The sequence below is a fragment of the Cannabis sativa genome, chromosome 4 (assembly GCF_029168945.1).
Source record: "Cannabis sativa cultivar Pink pepper isolate KNU-18-1 chromosome 4, ASM2916894v1, whole genome shotgun sequence".
Taxonomy (NCBI): Eukaryota; Viridiplantae; Streptophyta; class Magnoliopsida; order Rosales; family Cannabaceae; genus Cannabis; species Cannabis sativa.
The window spans coordinates 52,538,540-52,563,863 of record NC_083604.1 but is presented as its reverse complement, the minus strand read 5'-3'; the positions used below and the strand labels follow the sequence as shown (position 1 = coordinate 52,563,863).

At 31.8% G+C, this 25,324-nt stretch overlaps 1 protein-coding gene across 1 annotated transcript; it reads right to left on the bottom strand.

Moving 5' to 3' along the window:
- Nucleotides 1-14,904: 14,904 nt before the first annotated feature.
- On the bottom strand, nt 14,905-24,120 carry LOC115712855 (zinc finger CCCH domain-containing protein 5). The gene is made up of 9 exons (XM_030641255.2): nt 23,619-24,120; nt 23,220-23,375; nt 23,007-23,141; nt 22,634-22,792; nt 20,981-21,073; nt 20,323-20,439; nt 18,142-18,216; nt 17,586-17,809; nt 14,905-16,468 (listed from the first exon to the last, which is right to left on the bottom strand). Exons 1-9 carry the CDS (start codon nt 24,090-24,092, stop codon nt 15,265-15,267), a joined length of 2,637 nt encoding a protein of 878 aa, XP_030497115.2. The 5' UTR covers nt 24,093-24,120; the 3' UTR covers nt 14,905-15,264.
- Between the last annotated feature and the right edge of the window lie 1,204 nt (nt 24,121-25,324).

The following is a 25,324-nucleotide window of genomic DNA, read 5'->3' as shown; positions in this document are numbered from 1 at the left end:
TTGTTTATCAAGGTATTGAGATTATTTGAAATACACTTTTATGTTTTATATTAGTGTAAGTGGGAGTTTGTTGGGTTCTGTGCCCTAAATAAAACTCATTTCAATATAATCAGATTTACTAATAATGATCAGAAATAACATTTTATGTTGCATGGTTCACATGATTTATTTCATGATTATACATAATGTATATATTCTTTTTAAGTCCAGAACATATGTATTTGTTAATGATTATGGTGTTGTCAGCACAGTGAAATATAATCTTGATTATATGTTCGAAAGTTTCATTCCCTGATTTGTCAGTTCACTGGATTTAGACTGGCATGGTAATCAGCGATAGGTATGCTTACACCTTGGATAAGTGGTATGTCCTTTCCAGGGCAATGGCAAAGTTTACCAGTATCGGATGTATGGAGTATACATCAGAAGGGACCGATATTAAACTTTGATTAGATATGTAAATTTACCATAATATCTATTCAATTTAATATCACCTAGTTGATCCTAGATCAAATGATCTTAATCGTGATATGATTAGGTTCGATCTCAAGAGTATTATTCATGTTCTTTGATTTGTTAGTTAAGCCTACTTTTGGGTCAGGGTGATAACGTACATTTTGGGAACATGATTGTATAATTGAGTGGGAGCGCTAACATAAATATGGAATCTATAACTTCTATAGGTATTTAGAAGTGAAACGATGATCTCCTTTGAGCTTGGCTAAATAGAGATAAATGGTTGAGTACTCATTTCACTTTGCTGAAATATTATTTATACGGAGCTAAGTGTTTTAAGGATAAAATACATTGAAGGGTGTAACGGTAATTTAATCCCTATATTGTGTAGATCATCTATTAGAGGATCATTGAGTAAATTAGGATTATAACAATGGATAATTAATAGCGTATCTATATCGTGGAACATATAGAGCGTTCTATATGACTGAGAGTGCAATTCTAAGTTCTAAGAGTGGATTCAATAAGGAATTAATAAGTTAGGGAATTTACTTGGTAAATTCAGTTCGGCTTATTGGAAGCTCGGTTATATAGGCCCATGGTCCCCATACTAGTTGAGACCATACTGCTTGTAAGACTCAGTTAATTGATTTTAATTAATCAGTTATAATTCTAAAGTTAGACTATGTCTAGTTTATGAATTTTCACTAAGCAAGAGCGAAATTGTGAAGAAAAGAGATTCTAGGTTTTATTTGTTAATTAAGAGACTTTGTAGGTCTAATTAATAAATATATTAAATGAAAATATTATTTAATAATTAATTTTTAGTTATTAAATAATTAGAATTGGCATTTAAGTGGCTAAATTGGAAAATTAGCGTTTATGAGAAATGGGATGGAAAAATGACAAAATGGCAAAATTGCAAAGTGGGCCCAATCCACAATCCATGGTCGGCCACACTAATGCAATTTACCATTTATTTTTCTATTATTTTAATGCCAAAGAATTCTAACCTAAACCTAGGTGGTTACCTATAAATAGATAGTGATGGCTCACATTCACACTTAACTCTGTCAGATGAAAACTGAGCCTCTTTCTATTTACCCTAGCCGCCACTTTCCCTTCTCTTTTCTTCTTCAATTTCGAACCTTGAGTGAATGAGTGAGTGCCCACACACATCAAGTGGTATCTCAATCATAGTGTGGAAGATTGTGAAGAATCCAATCAACAAGAAGAAGAATTAGCATCAAGGAAGGAGAGAAAGAGATTTGGCGAGCTTTGGACTTCGTCGCCTCAATAGACTACGTCTTCTGGGGCTTCAACCTCTAGAATTTTTTCCTTTCAAGCTTCGGGAACCCGACCGGGGTACAGGAGACTCGCATTTCTCTTTCCCTCTTTCCAACTCGGCCAAAGAATTCTCAATTCTTTTATGTAGTTCGACCATTACAAAGAATTCCACTAACAACTCGGGTTGTTGCGCTTGTAATTCCTTCCAAAAGTTGTTTCTTGGTAAAATACTTATAATCAACATACAAACTGGTTGGGTTTTGTTCCCTAAATAAAACTCATTTCAATATAATTAGATCTACTTATTAATAAAGATCAGAAATAACGTTTTATGTTGCATGGTTCACATGATTTATTTAATGATTATATATATAATGTATAAATTCTATTTAAGTCGAGAACATATATATTTGTTAATGATTATAGTGTTGTCAGTACAGTGGAATATAATCTTGATTATATGTTCGAAAGTTTATTCCCTGATTCGTCAGTTCACTGATTTAGACTGGCATGATAATCAGCGATAGGTATTCTTACACCTTGGATAAGTGTTATGTCATTTCCAGGGCATTGGCAAAGTTTACCAGTATCGGATGTATGACGTATACATCGGAAGAGACCGATATTGAATCTTGATTAGATTTGTTAAAATTTACCGTAATATCTATTCAATTCAATATCATATGTTGATCCTAGATCAAATGATCTTAATCCTGATATGGTTAGGTTCGATCTCAAGAGTATTATACATGTTCTTTGATTTGTTAGTTAAGCCTACTTTTGAACAGTCAGGGTGATACGTACATTTTGGGAACATGATAGTATAATTGAGTGGGAGCGCTAACATAAATATGGAGTCTATAACTTCTATAGGAATTTAGAAGTGAAACGATGATATCCTTCGAGCTTGGCTAAACAGAGATAAATGGTTGAGATCTCATTTCACTTCGCTGAAATATCATTTATACGGAGCTAAGTGTTTTAAGGATAAAATACATTGAAGGTGTAACGGTAATTTAGTTCCTATTCAATGTAGATCATCTATTAGAGGGTCATTGATCAAATTAGGATTATAACAATGGATAATTAATAGTGTATCTATATCGTGGAACATATAGAGCGTTCTATATGACTGAGAGTGCAATTCTAAGTTCTAATTGTGGATTCAATAAGGAATTAATAAGTTAGGTAATTTACTTGGTAAATTCGGTTCGACTTATTGGAAGCTCGGTTATATAGGCCCATGGTCCCCATACTAGTTGAGACCATATTGCTTGTAAGACTCAGTTAATTGATTTTAATTAATCAATTATAATTCTAAAGTTAGACTATGTCTACTTTATTAATTTTCACTAAGCAATGGCAAAATTGTGAAGAAAAGAGATTCTAGGTTTTATTTATTAATTAAGGGACTTTATATGTCCAATTAATAAATATATTAAATGACAATATTATTTAATAATTAATTTTTAGTTATTAAATAATTAGAATTGGCATTTAAATGGTTAAATTGGAAAATTTGCATTTTTGAGAAAATGGGATTGAAAAATGACAAAATGGAAAAATTGCAAAGTGAGGCCCATTATCCATATCGTGGCCGGCCACTATGCAAGCATTTTACCATTTACATTTTCATTATTTTAATGCCATACAATTCTAACCTAAACCTAGATGGCTTTCTATAAATTGAAAGTGATGGCTTCAGGAAACTATGGACATGCATCTTATTTCTTTCAGAGAAAACCTGAGCCTCCTAGCCGCCACCCTCTCTTCTTCTTCTTCTCTTCAATTTCGAACCTTGAGTGAATAAGAGTAGTGCCCACACACATCAAGTGGTATCTCAATCATAGTGTGGAAGATTGTATAGAATCCAATCAGCAAGAAGAAGAGAAAGAGATCCAGGTTCAGATCTTGATTATGTTCTGCTACAGAAAGGAATCAAGGGCTAGAGATCTGAGCGGAAGGAGTCATTATATTCCGCTGCACCCAATGTAAGGTTTCCTAAACTTTATATGTGTTTATTTTATTGTTTTAGAATTCATATTAGGATGTTAATGAAACATACATGGTAGTAAATCTAGATCCTGGTAAAATATTTCCAACAACTGGTAGCCATGGTAATGATTTACTTTCATGAAATATGAATTAAAACGATGATATGTGTTGATTTGGATGATTTCATATTGATCTGTGTGTTATATGATGATTGATTGATATTTGTGAAATTTCATGAAAAATAATTGAATTTTAGTTTCTGTAATTATTTTTATTGGATAGTTTGGAAAAAATTAAGCAATTTACTTTTTTACAGAACTTAATTTCGATTTTATTTGAATTAGTTATGATTTTTTGAAGTTTTGAAAAAATCGGGGGTGGTGACACACCCTTTGTGCGCCCAAGCAGCCCCTTGCGCCCAAAGATGTGCACCTGGATGGTGTGCTTTGCATACCGTCCGTACATCTTACTATTTTTTCGTTTTTCTTCGATTTTTCATGCTATTTCATGGAATTAACTTCCGATTTTTTGTGTAGTTTTGTATTTAGATATTTACTATTCCTATTTCAATTCTAATTATCAGAATTAAATTAATTGGATTTTTTAAAATTAATTTATGATATTAGTGTAATTTGAACTTGAAATAGGTAAATATCTATCTTTTTTGCTTAATTATCTTTCTTATTTTTAAATTTGATTATTTTATCTTAATTTTAAATTTAAGGTCAGATATTCCTTTTTTAAAATTATTGTATTTTTAAATTATTTGACCTTATTTAAATTTAAAATAAGATTACTATAATCATGATATTTTAAATAGAAATAAGATATTTTTGCTAACTTTTAAATTTTGTTATTTTTTTTATTAAATTAAAAAATCAGAAAAGATATTTATTATCATTCTATTTTATTGAATATTTAATGTATAAAATAACATGAAAATTTAAAAGATGGTTAGCAAATTTTTGAAATGATATTTAGGTTAGTTGAAACCTAATTTTTCAAAATTGTAGGTTTAATTTTAAATTTTAATTTATTTTATTTTAAAACCGAAAATATTTTTTTATTTAAATATTATTTTCGAAATTTTTTTTATTAATTAATTTAAAATTAAATAAATCCTACATCCAACTATCCAAATTCAACTTGTTGCAGGAGTATGTGTTTTAAGTTGTTTGGAAGTTTTCTAAAACCTATTATTGCTTGATCTAAATTGTCGTGGTTAACTTGTTGACAGATCCAATGATCTGATTTTAACCCATGGCTCAATTGTCAATAGGTCAAGTAAATAATTTGTAACAGGTAAATTTTACATTCTTCTTTCATCTGTGTATGACCTAGTAACATGATAGGATCCATCCAAATCTGTGTGCATGTGTGAGCTTATATGTTTACTTTATGTTTAGATGCATATAGGTTGTTGCTAAATAAAATGTCACACCATGATAGATTTTATTTAGGCCCATTTAGTTTATGGGTCCATTCAATTAATAACAGTTGTTTATTTTAAGGTTAAATTCATTTCTTTTGGGCCTTGTGTGAGAGTTGGGGGCCAATAGAAGTGGGTACGATATACTGAACCCAGCTCCCCCTCACATGAACTACCCCAACTGTGAAGGCCCATTTGCCTGATTTGGATAACTGTGATAGTTAATTAAATTAGTTTAACCTAATAAAATTGATTAGCAACATAATTAATTTCAATTTTTTTTTAAATTAATTTAAGAAAAACACACTTAGTTTAATGAATTAATTTCTAGATAAACTATTGTATTTTTCTTGTATTTAATTAAATAAAGAATTATAACTAACTAGATTCTTTCTGAAGCTTATTTTTTAATTATTTCATTAAATATTCCTATTTAAGTTGTAAATTAGTTATTTCCAACTAATTTTTTCTTATCAACTTAAATTTGAATATCTTTTGAATTTAAAATTAAGTTGAGGAATTCTAGGAATTGGTTATTGAAGATTCTAGAGATATTTTTTAAGTTGTTAAACTTAAAATGGAATATTCTTAAATTAGGTAGTTACAACTTAATTTTGATATTTAATTAAATTTTATTTGGAAATTTTTAAGTTGGTTATTTTAGATTCTTTCTATAACAAATTAAATTAGATATTTTCCAAATTTTGAAAAGATACTTAGTTAAATTGAGATTTTTTCTAGATAGTTATTTCTATACTAGTTATTATTTCTAATATTAAAATAGGAAAATATCATTGATTGTGAAATTAATTGTTTAATAATTAATTTTGGTACAATTCAAATTAAGAATATTTTTCCTAGTATTAAACTAGAAATTAATAATTAAGCATTCTCTATACTTAATTATTTATTTCTTGAATTTGATACATTTAATTAAATTGAAAATTAAATATCTAAGTTAATTTTCATCATGATACTTAAATATTGTTATTTTCAAGATATTTAATTAAATAGAAAATTATTTTAAGTTGGAAATTTTCTTTAAAAGAATTTCATAACAGCTTAAATTTGAATAATTTCAAAATATATTTTTTTTATTTTATTAATCATTTTCACACAATTTTGAAATTGCATTTTTTTTAATGCAGAAATTTCGATTTTTTTATTTGAAAAATAGATTAAAGTTGAAAATTATTTATTTTAATTTTGAACCAACTTATATCAATGATTTTTTCATTTAATGATTAATTAAAATAAATGAACTAAAATATATTATAATTAGAAAATGAATTAATTTGTCAATGAAAGTCTAGATAGTTATTATCTGTTTTGCTTGAAGTATTTTTCTAGTGTATTTAATTAAATAAAAAATTAATATTTAAGTTGATTTTCATCATGATACTTAAATATTTGAAATTTTTCTTTAATATTTAATTAAATAGGAAAATTATATTTTTGTTGTAAATTAATTTTATTAATTAATTTTGGGCCAACATAAAATTAAGATAATTTTTCCAGGATTTATTTTTATTTTATTTTAACAAGCATTTTCGAAAATTGTATTCTTATATATACTTCAATTTTTTGAAATGCAATATATATTTACAGAAAATTAAATTTGAGTTGTAAATTAATTTAAATTAATTTTGAAACAATTAAATTGAATAATTTTCTAAATATTTATTGGAAATTATTACTAAGATGGAAATAATTCATGTTATTTTCATATCCATCTAAGTATAATTTATAAATATTAAATTAAAATTTATATTTAGTGTTTTTTTATTCTAAATTGGAAATTTTAATTAAATAAATATATATTTAAAATAAATTGATTAAAATAAATAATAGAAGAAAATACACTTTAAATAATGAGCTTTATTATTATTCGGATATTTGATTTCCATTGTTGGTTTTACATAGCTATTGTTTTAGTGAGTAATCCTCCCTAATGGAGGAACATTCATTAGCAAGTTAGCGTCGTTTAATCTCGAAAGATAAGTATTCTTGTAAGTTTTTTATATAGTATTGATCACCCTAATGGTGGCGACTGTATAAGACTTGCAAGAGTATGAAACAATGGTGGAAGCTCATAAGATAGAATAGCCTTGACTCTCACCTAAACGAGACAACGCTGGATTCCAATCTTGATCGAATAAAAGGTTGCTAGAATGTTTATCATTTTAGATGAGCTGACAACTCTATTCAATGGATGGTATCACTGACTCTCGCCTAAACGGGACACTGGTATCAGTTTGTTGAAGACCTTGGAAATTATTTAAGGTTATATGTTTTAGTATTTTCACTTGTCATTCCTACTTGCTATGTGTTTAATAATTTCTGAATTGTGTATGAATTTATATTGAACCATGTTATTTTCTGTTATTAAATTGTAGTTTAATTTCGAATCATCATTGTTGGTCTAACTTGGTTTGTTGTTCTAATGGGACAAATCCCTAATGGATTTTCAACATTAGACAAACATAATAGTGTTAGATCTCGAAAGATAAATATTGTAAATGCAACATTTAGCTGTTCATCAATTGATGACACCTTAGACTAGTATTTACAATATGAAACAAGAAGATTGTATAAATAAGATTACTTTGACTCTCGCTAATCGAAGCATCGTTGGATTCTTATTTAAAAACGAAATTATCCTAATTCTTTTTAGCTTATTCATTTCTAATTAGCTCAATAACATATCATTGGATGAATGGTCTATAAATCATTTCATGTCATTCTATATTTTCTCTCAAAAAATTGAATGACGCATTTGATTATATTCCCGAAATTCTATCCTAAAATGATATAAATCCTCAATCTTAGAAATCTCCTACTTGTATAGGCAAATCAGACTTAGAGTTACATTAGTAGTGGTGGTCCAAGAAAGAATTACTCATTATACAGTTACACTTTCACAAGTGTTTCATAACCATTTTCTATCAATGGATTCAAACTGTATGTTAGTAAGGAATATGAGTTTAGTATTCTGTGACCAGAATCCACTTGCACTATTCTAAGAAATCTTTGATGTAACTAAACCTAAAGTCATCAAAAGACACAACCATATTTTATAAATCTATGGCATTTGTATCTTGTTCATAGTGGTTTTGACAAGATCATTCTCTGCAAAGAGTGAATATGCCTATATCCACTGAAAGTATACTCATCTCATTCGCAGATGGATGTACATTCAGGGGTGGATATGAGTTTATCGTTATATTCTGAAAAACGATCACTCTAGATTTTACCTTATGCAAAAGAAATTTGAAATGTTTAAAAAATTTCATGAATTCCTAGCAATGGTGAAAAACCATTAAGGTAAGTGGTTAAAGATCTTGCGAACTGATAGGGGTGGAGAAATAGTTAGTAGATATGCAGTTCAAAGATCATTAGTTGATTTTGAATTATATCCAAACTTACCTCCCCAGAATTCGAGTTGCATATTGATTAGTTACTAGTCGTTGCCTAAATCCTTCTATGGTAATACAATTTCAAAATGATGCAATGGTTGGCTACTTAGTGTAAACCATTACTAGATTCATGATTGACCTAATCGAAATCTTAAGAAAAGCTAGAACTGTTAACCATGGTTTGCATGTTTGTTAGCTATTCTAAGTGATTAGGGGCGGACCATCCCATAGTCATTAGATAAGAAAGTGTTTGTTTAAACAAATAATACTACTTTTCTAAGAAAATGACTAAGTTTGAAAATAAAGTAGCAAAAAAAGGAGATATTTTTTTCTTGATTCCAAAAGTGTTCTATCATCTTATTCTACATATGATGATCCCACTGCCTCTGTTGTCTTGACATAACTAAAGAGGTCAATACCATTTAGTTTTCTTAGACATAATTCACGGTACCTTGTCGTAGTGGGAGGGTTTCTAGGAACTCACCTTCTTATGACTTGAAAGACATTAGTGATTAAAATCCATTGTAAGTTTAAACAAGTAATGGATTGTCAAAAATAAGAAACTAAGAAGAAAACCAAAAGAGAACTATGGTTTAATCCATTCACATGGAGTAACCTAAAGTTTTCTATTACAAGGACAAGAAAGGAAATTTTCGTTAATAAGTCTTATTCAATGGACTTAACAAAATTTCATGTTCCTAGTATTATAAGTTTGAGTTTATCTAAACCTATGGCTTGTGGTATACCTGGTTAATTACTTACTCTAGTGCAAGCAACTTACTTCGATAAGATGATGAAGCATTTTTTTAATGGCAATCTATAGAAGCTTCTCAACTTCTAGACACAGATTTTATTTATCTAAGGAAAAGTCTCACCTATTCCAGAAAAGATAAAGCCATGAAAGAATTTCTTAAATCAACAGTGAGAGGTCTCAGATATGCTTTAGTATGCCTTAGACCAGACACCTACTGTTGAGTGGGAGTAATGAGTAGGTATCAGATTAATCCAGGAGAGGAACATTGGAAGACAATCAAGTAAATCTTAAGATTAAGAAGAGGACCTATATGTTAGTCGATAAGGGTGTGTTTAAAACTCTTAGACTACACCACATCAGATTTCGAGACTAGCCTTTGTGCTAGAAAGTCTGTTGATAAGATGGTGATTACTCTGGGGTGGAGTAGTGATTTTGGAGAAGTGTAAAAACCTATCTGAAGTCTCTTAGTCTACCAGAGAGAGACTGAATGTTAAAGATGCAGGAAAGGTACTTATTCAGTCTAAGGAAAGTTCTATACATTTGTGGCACCGTTCCAACTTGTCTTAACTACTAGTGTTATTTCCTGATTAACCAAAAAGTAGTTGCCTAAAGTGTAGAATCCAGTATCCCAAGAGAGTAGACATATAGAGAGGAATTTAACAATATCAAGGATTTTGTGATTAAGGAAGAGTAATGGTGGAGAAAAGGTTGTGTTTAATTCAACTTGTCAGATCCTATTACGAGGAGTATACTACTACTACACTTGATTTGTATATCAAAGTGTTGAGATTATTTGAAATGCATTTTTTGTTTTATATTAGTGCAAGTGGGAGTTTGTTGGGTTTTGTGCCCTAAATAAAACTCATTTCAATATAATTAGATTTACTTATTAATAAAGATCATAAATAACATTTTATGTTGCATGGTTCACATGATATATTTAATGATTATATATATAATGTATAAATTCTATTTAAGTCGAGAACATATATATTTGTTAATGATTATAGTGTTGTCAGTACAGTGGAATATAATCTTGATTATATGTTCGAAAGTTTATTCCCTGATTCGTCAGTTCACTGATTTAGACTGGCATGATAATCAGCGATAGGTATTCTTACACCTTGGATAAGTGTTATGTCATTTCCAGGGCATTGGCAAAGTTTACCAGTATCGGATGTATGGAGTATACATCGGAAGGGACCGATATTGAACCTTGATTAGATTTGTTAAAATTTACCGTAATATCTATTCAATTCAATATCATCTGTTGATCCTAGATCAAATGATCTTAATCCTGATATGGTTAGGTTCGATCTCAAGAGTATTATACATGTTCTTTGATTTGTTAGTTAAGCCTACTTTTGAACAGTCAAGGTGATACGTACATTTTGGGAACATGATAGTATAATTGAGTGGGAGCGCTAACATAAATATGGAGTCTATAACTTCTATAGGAATTTAGAAGTGAAACGATGATATCCTTCGAGCTTGACTAAACAGAGATAAATGGTTGAGATCTCATTTCACTTCGCTAAAATATCATTTATACGGAGCTAAGTGTTTTAAGGATAAAATACATTGAAGGTGTAACGGTAATTTAGTTCCCATTCAATGTAGATCATCTATTAGAGGGTCATTGATCAAATTAGGATTATAACAATGGATAATTAATAGCGTATCTATATCGTGGAACATATAGAGCGTTCTATATAACTGAGAGTAAAATTCCAAGTTCTAATTGTGGATTCAATAAGGAATTAATAAGTTAGGGAATTTACTTGGTAAATTCGGTTCCACTTATTGGAAGCTCGGTTATATAGGCCCATGGTCCCCATACTAGTTGAGACCATACTGCTTGTAAGACTCAGTTAAATGATTTTAATTAATCAATTATAATTCTAAAGTTAGACTATGTCTACTTTATGAATTTTCACTAAGCAAGGGCAAAATTGTGAAGAAAAGAGATTCTAGGTTTTATTTATTAATTAAGGGACTTTATATGTCCAATTAATAAATATATTAAATGAAAATATTATTTAATAATTAATTTTTAGTTATTAAATAATTAGAATTGGCATTTAAATGGTTAAATTGGAAAATTGACATTTTTGAGAAAATGGGATTGAAAAATGACAAAATGGAAAAATTGCAAAGTGAGGCCCATTATCCATATCATGGCCGTCCACTATGCAAGCATTTTACCATTTACATTTTCATTATTTGAATGCCATACAATTCTAACCTAAACCTAGATAGCTTTCTATAAATAGAAAGTGATGGCTTCAGGAAACTATGGACATGCATCTTATTTCTTTCAGAGAAAACCTGAGCCTCCTAGCCGCCACCCTCTCTTCTTCTTCTTCTCTTCAATTTCGAACCTTGAGTGAATAAGAGTAGTGCCCACACACATCAAGTGGTATCTCAATCATAGTGTGGAAGATTGTGTAGAATCCAATCAGCAAGAAGGAGAGAAAGAGATCCAGGTTCAGATCTTGATTATGTTCTGCTACAGAAAGGAATCAAGGGCTAGAGATCAGAAAGGAAGGAGTCACTATATTCCGCTGCACCCAATGTAAGGTTTCCTAAACTTTATATGTGTTTATTTCATTATTTTAGAATTCATATTAGGATGTTAATGAAACATACATGGTAGTAAATCTAGATCTTGGTAAAATATTTCCAACAAAATTAACGAAGACTCGGGGGCCTTCTCAACTTTGGTTATTTTAGGGTTAAAACATTTAAAATAATCCTGTAAAGACTCACCGACTTCCTGTTTAATATTTGCCAGCGTTGTGTACAGTAGTTTGTACGTCATCGTGGCTTGGAAGTGAATCAAGAACAAGTCTACGAAGGTCTCCTAGGTTTATATGGAGGCCTCATGTAATTGGCTAAACCAATCAGGCATTTTGCCTACTGTGGTACCTGATCTACTTCCATAATCATATTAAATTTATCTAAGTAATTGATTGGGTTAGTATTACCTTTGTAATTGAACGATTTAGATAGCCTGAAACCCTTTAGGAGTCGAGCTTGTCGCACTTCTTCTGTAAAAGGCCATGTCCCATGGAGTTTGTAGATGGGCTTTCTTTGCTACTCAATCATTATTAATGCTCGCAAGAGGCTTTCTTGGTGAATACCTCCTAGTAAGACGGAATTGGTCTGTGTTACCACTTATACAGCAACAACCGCGGCTATGTTAGCTGGGATTATTACCTTTGTGGTCGCAGCTAGTGCAATCGGCGAGTTGATTGGCTTAGTCGGGTTGTTCACATTCTGTGTGACTTGATCGCCCATTTGGGGATCACGAGGCTCGTCATCATCGTGATTCTTTGGTGTCCGGGATCGCACCCTAAAAATCTCATTGAGGTGATCATGAAGATTGCCTCTATGAACATGGTATCTCCCTCCTCGTTGTGTCTCAACAGAACCCGACCTGGTATAGATACTAGGGGAGCAACTGTTAGTAGAAGAAGAATCAGATTTTACTTCATTTATCTCCACTTGCGGCCAGACTCGACTTCTCGGGTTTCACCATTCAAGTTCTTCCTCTTGCGGTCTCTCTTCTCTACCACGACTGGCATCAGGTGCAACCGGCTCCCTATTCTGCATGGAGTTATGTGTGGGTTGATTCAGATCGAGACCCTCTTATTCGTTCACACGTTCTCTGCGAATATGATTATTGTTAGGACGTTCAGTTCATCATCTTTTTGTCATAGTTACCTGAGGGTTACCTAAACACGTGTTCGGAACTTGGGGTTGACGTCGAGTCCTGACTCTCCCATTGACTTTAGCCTGCAATGCCCGCATATGTTCCTGCATGACCGTACACTGTGCTGTTGACAACTGGACAATTCATTTAGAGGCTACGGTCGGCGTGATAGGCGGGAAGTGGCCCACAATGGATGCCGGTGTCGATGTCTCTCCTACATTACGAGTAGTTTTGGGAACAAATTGAGAGGAGTGACGTTGGTTAGTCCCACACCCCCATTGATTGTGTCAGTCGGATTAGTTCTATCACTTGGAAGTGGGACATTCACTGTTCCAACGTTGAAAGATCAAGTGTTTATGTTTGTCTGTTTGCAGCCATGTAGATTTTCCTCCAAAATCAAAAGAAACTTCCCACAGACGGCGCCAAATATTGTCATAAGAATTTGGACAACACTAAATATAAAATAAACAATTGATATTTAACTAAAAAACAGCGAGTACTGAACCTAAAACAACGAGTATTCAAACGAGACTGCCTAGACAATAAAAAACAATGAACATAAGGAAGTATAGTGGTTCAGTCAGATCACGGTCTTCTTAGTCCACTGTTGCAAGGAATTTTTTCTGTCTTGTCTTACTCATGTTGAAAGACTATCTTTATTTGACTCACGAATCTCTCGAGATGACAACTAGGAGCAAACTTAAGCAAGTTAAGCCTCTCAACTATAACAATATCAACACCAGGAATGTTGCTAGATGCATTTACAAGCTTAGCTCCTTTAGTCTAGGTCATGAGTCTTCTGAGGCGTTCATAAGGAGCGTGGTTTGTTTCTCCTCGTCTTGTATAGACCACAGTAGTTTCCTCCGAGGAGATATCGAAGTCACTTCTAATGTGCCATTACATCGTCCAACCGTTGTATTTCGAGATAGGTGCTTATGCCCTAAATTCTTCATTAAGCGAGTTGAATTGTTAATTTAATTATACACGTGTCATGTAACTAGATCTATTTATTTATTGCTCGAAGTATGTGTATAATAATATTCATCTTTAGTAGCTAAATTAGACTCCTTAATACATTTAGTTCGAGTATTCAATTTGGCAAAGAGTTTTCATTCAATTGGGATCAAATAACATAAAAAGCCTTGAAAAAGAAAGTGCTTTTACTGAATGAAATTAATTTGACCAAAAAATCATAGTACAATATAGATGGTAGTATAGAACGTCAAACAAAATAAAAGCTAACTAAACAATAAACATATTAGCCCGTGATGACCAAGTTCTGTAACAATAATATAAAAGAGCCAGACACAAAATAAAAATAAAGTAGAGACCTAAGAAGTATATCAAATAATGATCCATGTGAAATTTTTTTACACCCAAGCCAAGCCTACAAAAGATAATAGTTTGGCTTGATCAAAATAAACGTCATAAAAGCTATGACAAAATCATTAGTATGTTAATGAACTTTGGTAATGTTGAGTTAGAAGTAATAAAATAGAATAGAAAATAAATAAAATTTTTATTTCATTTTTATATTTAATTGCATTTTAAAATATTAGAATCTTATTCTAATACAATGACATTTCTAATATTTTAGAGGAATGATCATTCTATTTTAAAATTAATAAAAAAATACTCATTCGGATACAAGATGACAAAAAATTTAATAATTCTTTCATCACTTTTTTTTTTTTTACATTTCAAATTTTATTTTATTCAATTCCTTTTTCTATTCTCACTTTTTTATTTTTATTTCTTCTAACTAAACAACACCTCAATTAATAAACATGTACAGTTATGATACACAACCTATAAAAGAGTGTTATTTTAATTCTTTTTACAAAACCATATCTGCAGTAATACATTTCAATTTTATTTCATTTCAGGTTCGTTTCATAAGGTTTCATTTCAGATTATTATTGTGATATAAAATTAAAAAATAGAAAATAAAAGAAAACACATAAATTTCTCAAAATTTTACAATATAATACACCCTAAAAGCATTCAAAGCTAACCAAGTAAAGTGACTTAATTGCACACACTATCAGTGGTCTCTTGATTAAGATGGTTGGTTGTAACTGTAAGCATACTCCTGGAAACTGGGAAGCCTTGGCTTTCACGTTCATTAATTTTACAGTCAAATGGACGCCCGAGGCTTTCAATACATGTGTATGGAGATACACAAGTTCATGAGACGTTTTAATACTTTCTCTCACCGTCTCAAATCTTCTCGAGATTTTTTGTCACCCTCTGGAAAATCCCTCTTCTCCAATCTATTTGACTTTGAGTGTCTCCTATGACTTGATTTTCTGCTTCTCCTTGATCTGCTTTCTCTCCCACTCTCAGCGGAACATTGCTCGTAATGATCAGAGCCAGACTTACTTTTAGACTTCCAGTGTTCTGAAATAACTTCTTCAGATTCTGAAGGATTCTCCTTCTGGTCTTGATAATGATGTAGTTCTAAATCATGGTCATTTGACTTTTGCTTTCCATTGTATTGACCTGAACTGCTGCTAAAACTAGTTACCATCCTAGACTTGTGGGATTTCTTATCGGAACACTGTTCAGACTCCCATAGATCATGGGATCTATATCTCTCATCATATTGACTTGAAGTGCCAGAATCATAGCTCTTATCTTTACTGTTACAAGAATCTGCTTTTACAATATCTATGCACGAATCGCCTCTGTTTTCCAAGCTATTTTCTGGTTCTCCATGATCATCAGAAACATTTGATACTTCATTCGTTTGTGTCCTAATTTGACAAAAGTGCCTTGCTACATCCTCGCCCAACAACTCATCACCATAGCTGCCTTTGTCAGACAACTCTCGACCAGTATCATGACTTCTGTTATTCCTGTCCAAGTGATTACCAGGATATCTACGGCGTCTTGAGCTGCTCTTCCTGCTATCATGTGATATTTCCTTGTTACCACTCTTCCCTCTCCTATTGAAATCTATTTCACGACTTCTATAATCTTCATAATCATCCAGCTTTCTCAATCTCTTATGATAATTTGAGCTTTTCCTAGCACGCTCATGGTGTTTCTTTCTGTCTCCCTCCCTCGTCAACCGTTCTCCATCTGAACCATATTCATGAGTGTTGTTCTTGTATTCCTTACTCTTCCATCTTGAGGTTTCCCTCATATAATCATGAGATTCATCTCCACTTTTCTTTCTATCGTCATCAAATATTTTTGCATCAGAATCAGTATGACGCTTTTTTCTTTTCTTCTGATGCTTATCATCCTCATGGATATCATCATCAAGGCTTCTGATACCATCACTTGTACACCTAAACTGATCTTCTGTTCTCCTCACGAAATCTAAATTCTCCTTTCTTCTACTTGAACCACTATGGCCATGGTCGTCCCTGTAACTTGTTTCTCTAGATCCAGATCTTCTTGAGCAATACCTGAAATAAATTAAGCAGGATGCTTAATTTTTTCAACTCAACACAACATTGAATGGGATAAAAGAGAAGCATTGAGCTCAAGCAAGAAGTCAATTATAAAGAAAGAAAAATACATATATTTTCTCTACTGACTTACATGCATGTCTACAAACAAAACTCAAATCATAATATGGTCATTATACATACATAAAGCAAATCATCAGCTCTAAGATTACCTAATTAAATATTCTCAGTATGTCACATTACACACTCAAGAAACAGCTTTCTTATAGTCTAATCACTGACCAGACAAGTTTCAACCTTCTATTGCATGGATAACTTGTCGAAATGAATTGAATAAGATGCAACCTTAGGGCTCGTTTGGAACGTCGCATTAGCTCGTATTGTATTGTATTATATTGAATTGGATTATATATCATATTTTTATATAATACTATGTTAAATTTTAATTTATACTAAAATATTATATATTTAGGTGTCCATAAAAGTTAATACCACATATATTTTTACATAAAAAGATTGCATAAAATAAAATTCAATATAATACAATACAATACGACATAATACGGCGTTCCAAACGAGTCCTTAAAGTATTAAATGACAAGGTAATAAAAGAGAGAATTTTAAAACCCGCACTGTCATAATCTGCAATAACAATATAAGAAACCCATCTTTCTAAAAGTGATACTTTATATTAGAATAACCTCTCGTACAGTTCTGAAAAGTTCTAATCCAACTTGGGCCAATTATAAATATGAATAAACATTACTACAAGTTACTTTTTTAGGTCCCGTATTTGGAAACTTGCCTCCACATGGGAATAATTGTCTAAAATACTTTTTAAAGTTGTTTGGGACAATGATTTATCTTTTAAAGTTTAAATATTTCTAATTGTGTCTCTATTATTTTATAATTTATACTAATAATGACATAACTGGCTAATTTACATATATTAAAAAGGAAAACCCGCCACCCATGTGGTTTGTTTCTGGTTTGTTAAGAAAGAATGTCGGTATGAAGACTAATAAAAATCACACTGTGCTATGTAGCTTAGCATATTATCTATCAGTATACCAAGTACTGAGGCCACAACTAAAAAAAGAGAGAAAAACCAAACCAGTTTGCATCAGCTCTTGATCTTTTGCCAGCGCTATTTGGTTCATCCAAATTCCCTTGTTCCCTTAGTCCCTCGTGTACAGATTCATTAGAATGGCCAAATAATGCAACCATTTTTTGCACCCAATACCTCGGGGGTGGTTTGTCACTATCAGCCCATTCATAATCTCCACCAGGATTGCGAAAACAGTGAATGAAATTGCATGCTGTTCCTCGCGAACATGTCTGTAACAGCATAGGAATGATTATCAAAACAAAAACCTAACATTATATATACATAACATAAGCTGTTTTTTTATATAAAATCATCAAAAGAAGAAAAGGTATCATCTGAAGTTACAAGAATAAGAAGAAATTCCTAAGATCTTGAAACAAACTGCCCTTAAAGTTTTCCTAATTATCCCCAAACAGAAACCCAATTGTAACCCTGTGCCAAATTGAATGCAAGTCCCCCTCCAAACTGAACCTAAGTTTTTTGATTACTCAATACAAAGTTTAAGTGTAGCTGAGCACAGGAATGATGATCAAAACAACCAACGCCAAACAGAAGCCAGTACCTTAAATCTTGACTTCATATACTCCCCACATATTGCAACCTTCCACCTGGTCAGGTTAACAAATTCACATCCCACCTGCAGGAATCATCACTAGATCAATACACCAACTACATGGTTCAAACTTCTAAGTGAATGATGGGGAAACTGTAAGGCAATCACAACTGAGGTATCAGCATTCTACAGTCATTTCATTTACTTGTTTGTAAAGTCATGCTCCATTTTAAATTTAACCAGATATAGAAGGATACGGGTGATTAAGAAGTCCAAAAATACACAGCAAAAGGAGATAAAATCATAACTCCCACACCAAAATATTATCCAAAACCCTGATCAGTTTCTTATTTTTTTTAAAAAAAAAAAAAAAAAAAAAAACCGTCCAAACTACCAACAGATCAAAGTAAAAGAAAACAAAAAGGCTGTGAATACTTTCTCATTCATCTTACCACAAAGATAAAAATTATATCATGGTAGCCCACAAAACAGCCAGCACTCCACAATTCCGTAAAAAGTTAAGCATTATTGTATTATGACATAAAAGTTTGAGCCACAAAATCAAAGGAATTTCTTGTCATCAACCAACCAAGCCAACCTGAACTCTGTCAAGAATTTCCACAAAGTAGACAGCATAGAATCATCATAATAAACATGTGCAATCTTTCTTACACAGGATTTCGACTTGGTAGAATATTTTCTTGTGTGTTAATCTGTAAAAGCCACAATCTAACCAAAACCTTAACCATAGAAGGAGCAACCTTCTAAATGAAATTCAATTAATGGTTCCCAAACTGATGGACAGGCCACGGAAAGACCTCCTATCCATTTTACCTACTCTAGAAAGAAGAATGTTGCACAGGGTGATAGTCTATTATTACTTGAACATGAAGTTGTCATGACCAATAGGAATCCAGGGTAGTAGAGGAATATTTTATGTATTTTGGGTAGGGCTGGCCACACGACCGTGGAGTGGAGAAATGTTATTAAAAATGATGAGTTATTGAGAAAATGGTCAGAAAGAATTAGTTAATAGGCCCTGTGATAAATATGGTGAGCTAGAATATAGTAAATAAAAAGGGTAGAGTCATTGTTTGGGAGGGTTGTGTGAGCGAGGAATTACTATACATAGGAGAGTAAGAGAATAGAGCGGGCATGCAATGTATTGAGTAAAACTCTTTGCATCAAAGGGGCCTAAGGGCTCCCATCAGTTTTCTCATATATTCAATATAGTACTCTACTGTTTCTCTGTAGTTTTGCTACTGTTCTATTGTTTTTCTGCTGCTGTGTTGTTGAATTGGCTACTGGTCTGAGTAATCTAAAGCAGGTTCTTATCATTATTTCTCTTAAGGTGGGAGAGGCCAGGCTCTCAAACAGTCCTGTGCAATTTCAATGCAATAGTAGCACCCAGCTACTTTCCTTTCTTCTTCTCTGCTCGTATTTTGCTACTATTTGTGTGTGAGCTAGTGTTCTACCTACTCTCCAGGCTTATTGATCACCAGTCTACTCATAACCAATTTGCAAGAGAACCCAACTGATAATTATAACAAAGTATAAAATTTTAATATAATCAAATGCTTTTGTTTATTGAACTTGTTAAGGCTTCATATTCATTTTAAGCACCAATTGTCCAAAATACTAATCAATGAGGCAAGCTTATTGTATGACAAGCAAAAACAGAAGAAAAAGAAAATAAAAAAAGGAATCGGAAAACATGAAACTGAAGATAAAATTTAAGGTAAAGATCACAATACCATAGGAGCAAGGCTAACAAGATAATACGCAGATAAGACATCCTTTTTTTAAAGTCATTGCATCTACTAACAACTAAGACATTCATATTTCAAATTGTTAGAATATATTAGCAGAATATTACTCGTAAATGAGCTAATTACTTACTTTCCTATTCTCTTTCCTAGTTTCCTAGTTTAGACTCTAATCTTGTATAAATACATATCATTTGCTTGAATAAAATATACAATTGATTCACCATTTTTAACAATTAAGACACTCCATAAAATATTAGTGTCCTAGTTTAGACTCCCCAATCTTGTATAAGGTCATTGCCTCTACTAACAACTAAGACATTCATATTTCAAATAAATACAACACAACTGAAAAAAAAAATGTTAACATGGTGACATGTTAAATTAAGGAACGGGAATCTAGTTTCTAGTCCAATTCCGGTACCTGTTTTCCAGCAAAGTAGCGACCATTGACAAAATGATGTGCCAGAACCGCTGAATCCAAGGACTTGAAGTGCACATATACATTTCCTCGCAGATGAGATGACCCATTTCTACATACCTGGCGAAGGGGTTACTTTTGTTACAAGATTGCTTGAAGAGAAACAATACAATAGAGCATCAGACAACATCCAGGCAGTCTGCATTGTTACTCTCTTGCATGTTCCCTTTATTTGGTATTAAAGATTGAAAAGAAAACTTTCAGTTGTTCAGGATAATTAAAAACCAATGGATATGTAAACTCTTTTAACCCCACAAAGGTAACAAAAAACCATTTCAAACCTTTCATTTGCATGTGCATTTTGTACTTCATAAAAACAAGATTGTCTTCCTTTTTCTTTTCCATTTTATCTTACTTTATTGCCAAACTCAAACATCTTGTCAGAAAAGGAGAGTTCTCATTAAAGAGAAAGAAAAACTTCACGTAAGATGTAGGTGAGATGGGTCAAAACTATCTTAGTTTCACGAATGTAGATACATTTTGTCTTTTCATCTTTTAGAGGATTGCAAGTCCCTTTTGTAATTTCTCTCTTTTTTTCATTTATGACAAAAAGCTAGCAAAAACTTTAATAAATCAAAAGGAAAAGAAAACAGTTTGAAACCTTGAAATTCACAATTTCCCCAAATTTCAAGAACTCTGTATGGACATCCTCATAAAATTCTTCATAACAGCGTTCAACCTCCTCATCAGTATACTGAAAAGACAAAAAAAAAACAGAAAAATTACTGATATACAGATCACCATACAAAGCAAACGCATAATAAGCAAGGAGCAGTACAAGCATTCGTCAAAATGCAAAGCAAATGAATGAGATGTACATCCTCCATCAAATCATCTGATCATCAGCTTTGGTACAGCTCAAAGGTTAAAGAACACATCTTTTTAAGAAATGAATACATACCCAAAAAATCAAATGAAAATAGTAACATGCGTAAAGTACTCGAGTGATTTACATGCATTCATAAATTTGTGCACAGAAAATACAAAGAATAGAAAAACACAAATGCACAGTTTCTTCGTACATAAGTTTAACAGAACAGACCATTAAATATTGCATAAGCATAAAACTTCAAACATTGACATACTGAAAGCCAAACGGATATGTATATCATTGTAGTACAAGTATGCAAAGAGTATGTAAAGGCTATAATAAGTCAATCAACAATGATACTTGCACTCTTAATACTTGAAAACTGCATGTGGTCCTCTTTTTAGTTTAACTAAAGGCTACATAAAAGAGAGTATCGTTCATTTCTCACTATAACCCATTTAGCCTTTATGTTTAACTGTTGCTAATCTGCACCACTTTGAGTGGTTTTTATCTACGAGTAATATGAGTATCTTTGTAAGGAAAACATCTATTAAAACTATAATCTATTTTAATGTGCTTAAATTAAATTTCAAGCCAGGTGCATTTTCTAATAAAATTCTGTAGAGATTCACAAACCTCTGGAAGTTATCATCACCATCAAAACAGCTCCACTCAGGAGAGTTAAACACCCAACAAACTACCAAAGGTTAAGGAGAAATAATTTGTTGCTCCAAAAACTCATAATGTTATGTAATAAATGTCAAATTTAAGCACATTGAACAATTATGAACCATAGTTGGAATATTTCTTGTAACCATTTATAAAATAACAAATGAGGTACGAAATGCATACATGTTCTTTTCATAATTACAATACTATAAAGTTAGCAGTAAGGTAATAGGACTTAGATCAATTAAAGCCTACAACATGATACATACACAAACCCTTGGTATTTAAAAACAAAAATGAGATAGAACATTTCACGGTTACGTAATAAAATAATTAAAGCATTAGATAATAACCACTCTTTACTCTTCTATGGGAAGAAGGATACACAACTGCATAAATCTTTTAGCCCAACTGAACCAAGGCCAAAACCAACAAACGCGATCAAACTGAATCTTGCACATGAACCTATTGCTTAAATTAAGGCAAAGAACAAGAACTTAACAAAAGTACATTTCTAAGGTTAGATATAGAATGGCATGCACAATAGAAAGAATAGCTTCTCGTTCAGAGTAAGGAGAAAAAAAAAAGAGGGTTTTACTTAAAAAGATAACACTCACTCTAACCATTACTATCAGGAACTTATAAATGTTTTCTCTCATCAAATAACAATATGAAGTGAGCTAAAAGAAAAGTTTAATCATTATGTAATGAAATATAGAAGAATTTCATAGCCATTAGCAGGATACGAGAATCACAAAAGTAGCGCTAACAGACCTCAAGCCCCTCATCTTGCTCCCAAGCAAGGCCAGGTCCACTATACATATTCTTGATAAGCAGAGTGCAAGATTTATCAGGGTAGAAATGGACTCTACTACAACGCTGACCAAACCGACAAGCTCCGGTCTTTAGGTGGAAAGGACAATGAGCTTTATCCTGTCATACATACAAAGACAAAAGAAAACAGTTAGAAACCAGGTTCCTCCTAATCATACCACACTCAAAAAATATCACAGACAAATAAAAGATCCTACTCTTTGATTTAATGTAATTGGAGGAGACTAAACCTTCCTTCATGGATGCTAATGAACAAGAACTTTGATAACAAATAGTGTAGGAGAAACACATGATACACAATACAGGAGATTACCAGTTCAGTTCCAAAATTTGGTACTTGTTCGGCAACACTCTCAATCAACTGCTGTCCTGACATCAATGAGTTTCTATACTCAGAAAAAGTTTCAAACTCTGGTGCAAGAGGATTAGATGTGGGCCTATCAACATCCTGCAAAGATGAAAACAATAAGATGGGAATAGAAATCTTGGCCGAACAACAAGAGAAATCTGATATTCATATCCAGACCTCTTTAATACTTGAATCATCTAGGTGACTGTTTTTCTTCGAGACCCTGACCCTTTTCTTCTTGAAAATGATCTCATTTCCTTGCCAGATAATTTCAGCAGGACCTTCTTCGTATTCCCATTCATCGCTCTCATCTACCTCATTTGCAGTCTCAACCTGCCATAATTTTAATTTAACAAAGCAAATCCAATTTGCTTGCTATGATTACATATTCTCTATGGCCAATGAGCAAAAACTCAAAAACATTCTATATTAAGATAAAATAAGTTCTTCTTTCCATTTCAAACATTAAAGTGCAGTATATTAGTTTATGGCTACTTTCTCATGCTTTCTAAGCAACCAAACAGCCATTAAAACCAAAATACTCCGAGAAAGTAAAGAAAAGAAGAAAATAAGTACCTGCTGCTTCCGAGACTCTTCGTCCAGTGCCTTCCTACGTTGTTCCTCCTCCTCCTCTTCTTCTTCTTCCATCTTCTTCTTCCTTTGCATCTCCATGGCCTCGAGCCAGGCCTTCTCTCTCTCCTCGAACTCCTTCCTCTCCCTGGCGGACCTCTCTGCCTCTTCATGCTCCATCAAACTGATCCTCTTCTGCTCTTCTGGATCGTTAAGCCACGCCTCTACTTCCTCCCGCTCCTTCATAGCTACCTCTTTTCTTATCTGCTTCCTCTTCATCTTCTTCAAGGCCTTCCTCTTCTCCTTCCTATTCATTCCATTCTCCAAAGCTAAGCCCTCAAATTCTGGCTGCATTTCTCTTTCTTCTTCCTCCAACCCTTCGGCTTTCGCTATGGCTGTTACTTCTTCTGCCATTGTTTCCTTCGGTCCCTTCCCAAAGCCCAAGCCAAAATCCATTTGTAATCCGGGAAACTTTCCCATCTATTTGTAATTATTTTTTATTTTTAGAAATTAGACTCTAAAAATTATAAGAGTCTATGAGATAAATAGGATAACTATTGAATGGTTATATTTTTTTAGGAGTGTTCAATAAAATTTACAAACTGCCCAACCTGAATAAACCGTCCAAACCAAACCGAATAAATCGACAAAAAAAATACAATCCGAAATAATACAATGAAAATCTAAACCGCCCAATGAATATACTGAGTGGTTTACAAATTATTCTAAACCGCCTAATTAACCCAAATTAAACCGATTTATATATTTTTTAATAAAAGTGTATATCTTATATTATATAAATTACATTTATTAGTTAAACTATTTTGTATTTAAAGTTTGGACATTTTAATTTTTAACTTAAAACTTAGATTTTATAGTTAATAAGTTTTAGTGTATTTGGATATTGAAGTTATAGTTTAAAATCTATACCATATTATCACTTTTTTTTTATTATTTTACTTAATTATTTTATGTTTACTCAATTATATTTATCTTATATTAAAGTTCTTAAAATTAATTTAAACTATAGCATTTTTTAGCTTGAAATATAAATAATATATTTTTATTTTTTAAAATTTAATTACTTGAATTCTAAAAACTAACAATAACAATTATATATATATAAAAAATAAAGAACGGTTTGGACGGGTTAACCCGACCAAACCGACAAAATTATTGGGCGGGTTGAACTTTTTCTAAATTTTCATTGGGCGGGTTACGATTAAATATTTGCAACTCGATATTTATATTGGGTTAATAAAAATACGGACCAAACCGACCGACGTACACCCCTAATATTTTTATTGTAACTATATGGTTACATTTTTCTTTGACTTGTAATAGCAGGTTACTAATAGGTAAACTTTCCTTTTTTTAGAATTAATTAATTATAATTAACTATCTTTTAAAATAATTAATTAAATATTTAACAAGACCTCTTTTAGCAATTAATATTTATAAATAATTTTTTTATTTATATTTAAATCCTTACTCTAATTATTTTAACAACTAAGTCATTTAATTATAATATTTACAATAAAATTTATTTTTTACGAAAATTAAACTTCTTTTTACACAAATTAATAAAATTCTCTTCTAATAATAAATTTTTAAATGATATTTAATTATTTTGTTACAATTAGATGAACTAAGTATGAAGCATCAAGCTAGTCAATCAATAACAAGTGTAGCCATTTTTTTTCTAAAAAATT

Excerpts from the sequence above, each read along its gene's own strand:
- LOC115712855 (XM_030641255.2), bottom strand. The coding sequence starts at position 24,092 with ATGGGAAAGTTTCCCGGATTACAAATGGATTTTGGCTTGGGCTTTGGG. Across the intron at positions 22,793-23,006 it reads CAAATTTTGGAACTGAACTG|GATAAAGCTCATTGTCCTTT; the intron begins GTAATCTCCTGT and ends TATGTATGACAG. Across the intron at positions 20,440-20,980 it reads GGGAAATTGTGAATTTCAAG|GTATGTAGAAATGGGTCATC; the intron begins GTTTCAAACTGT and ends CCCCTTCGCCAG.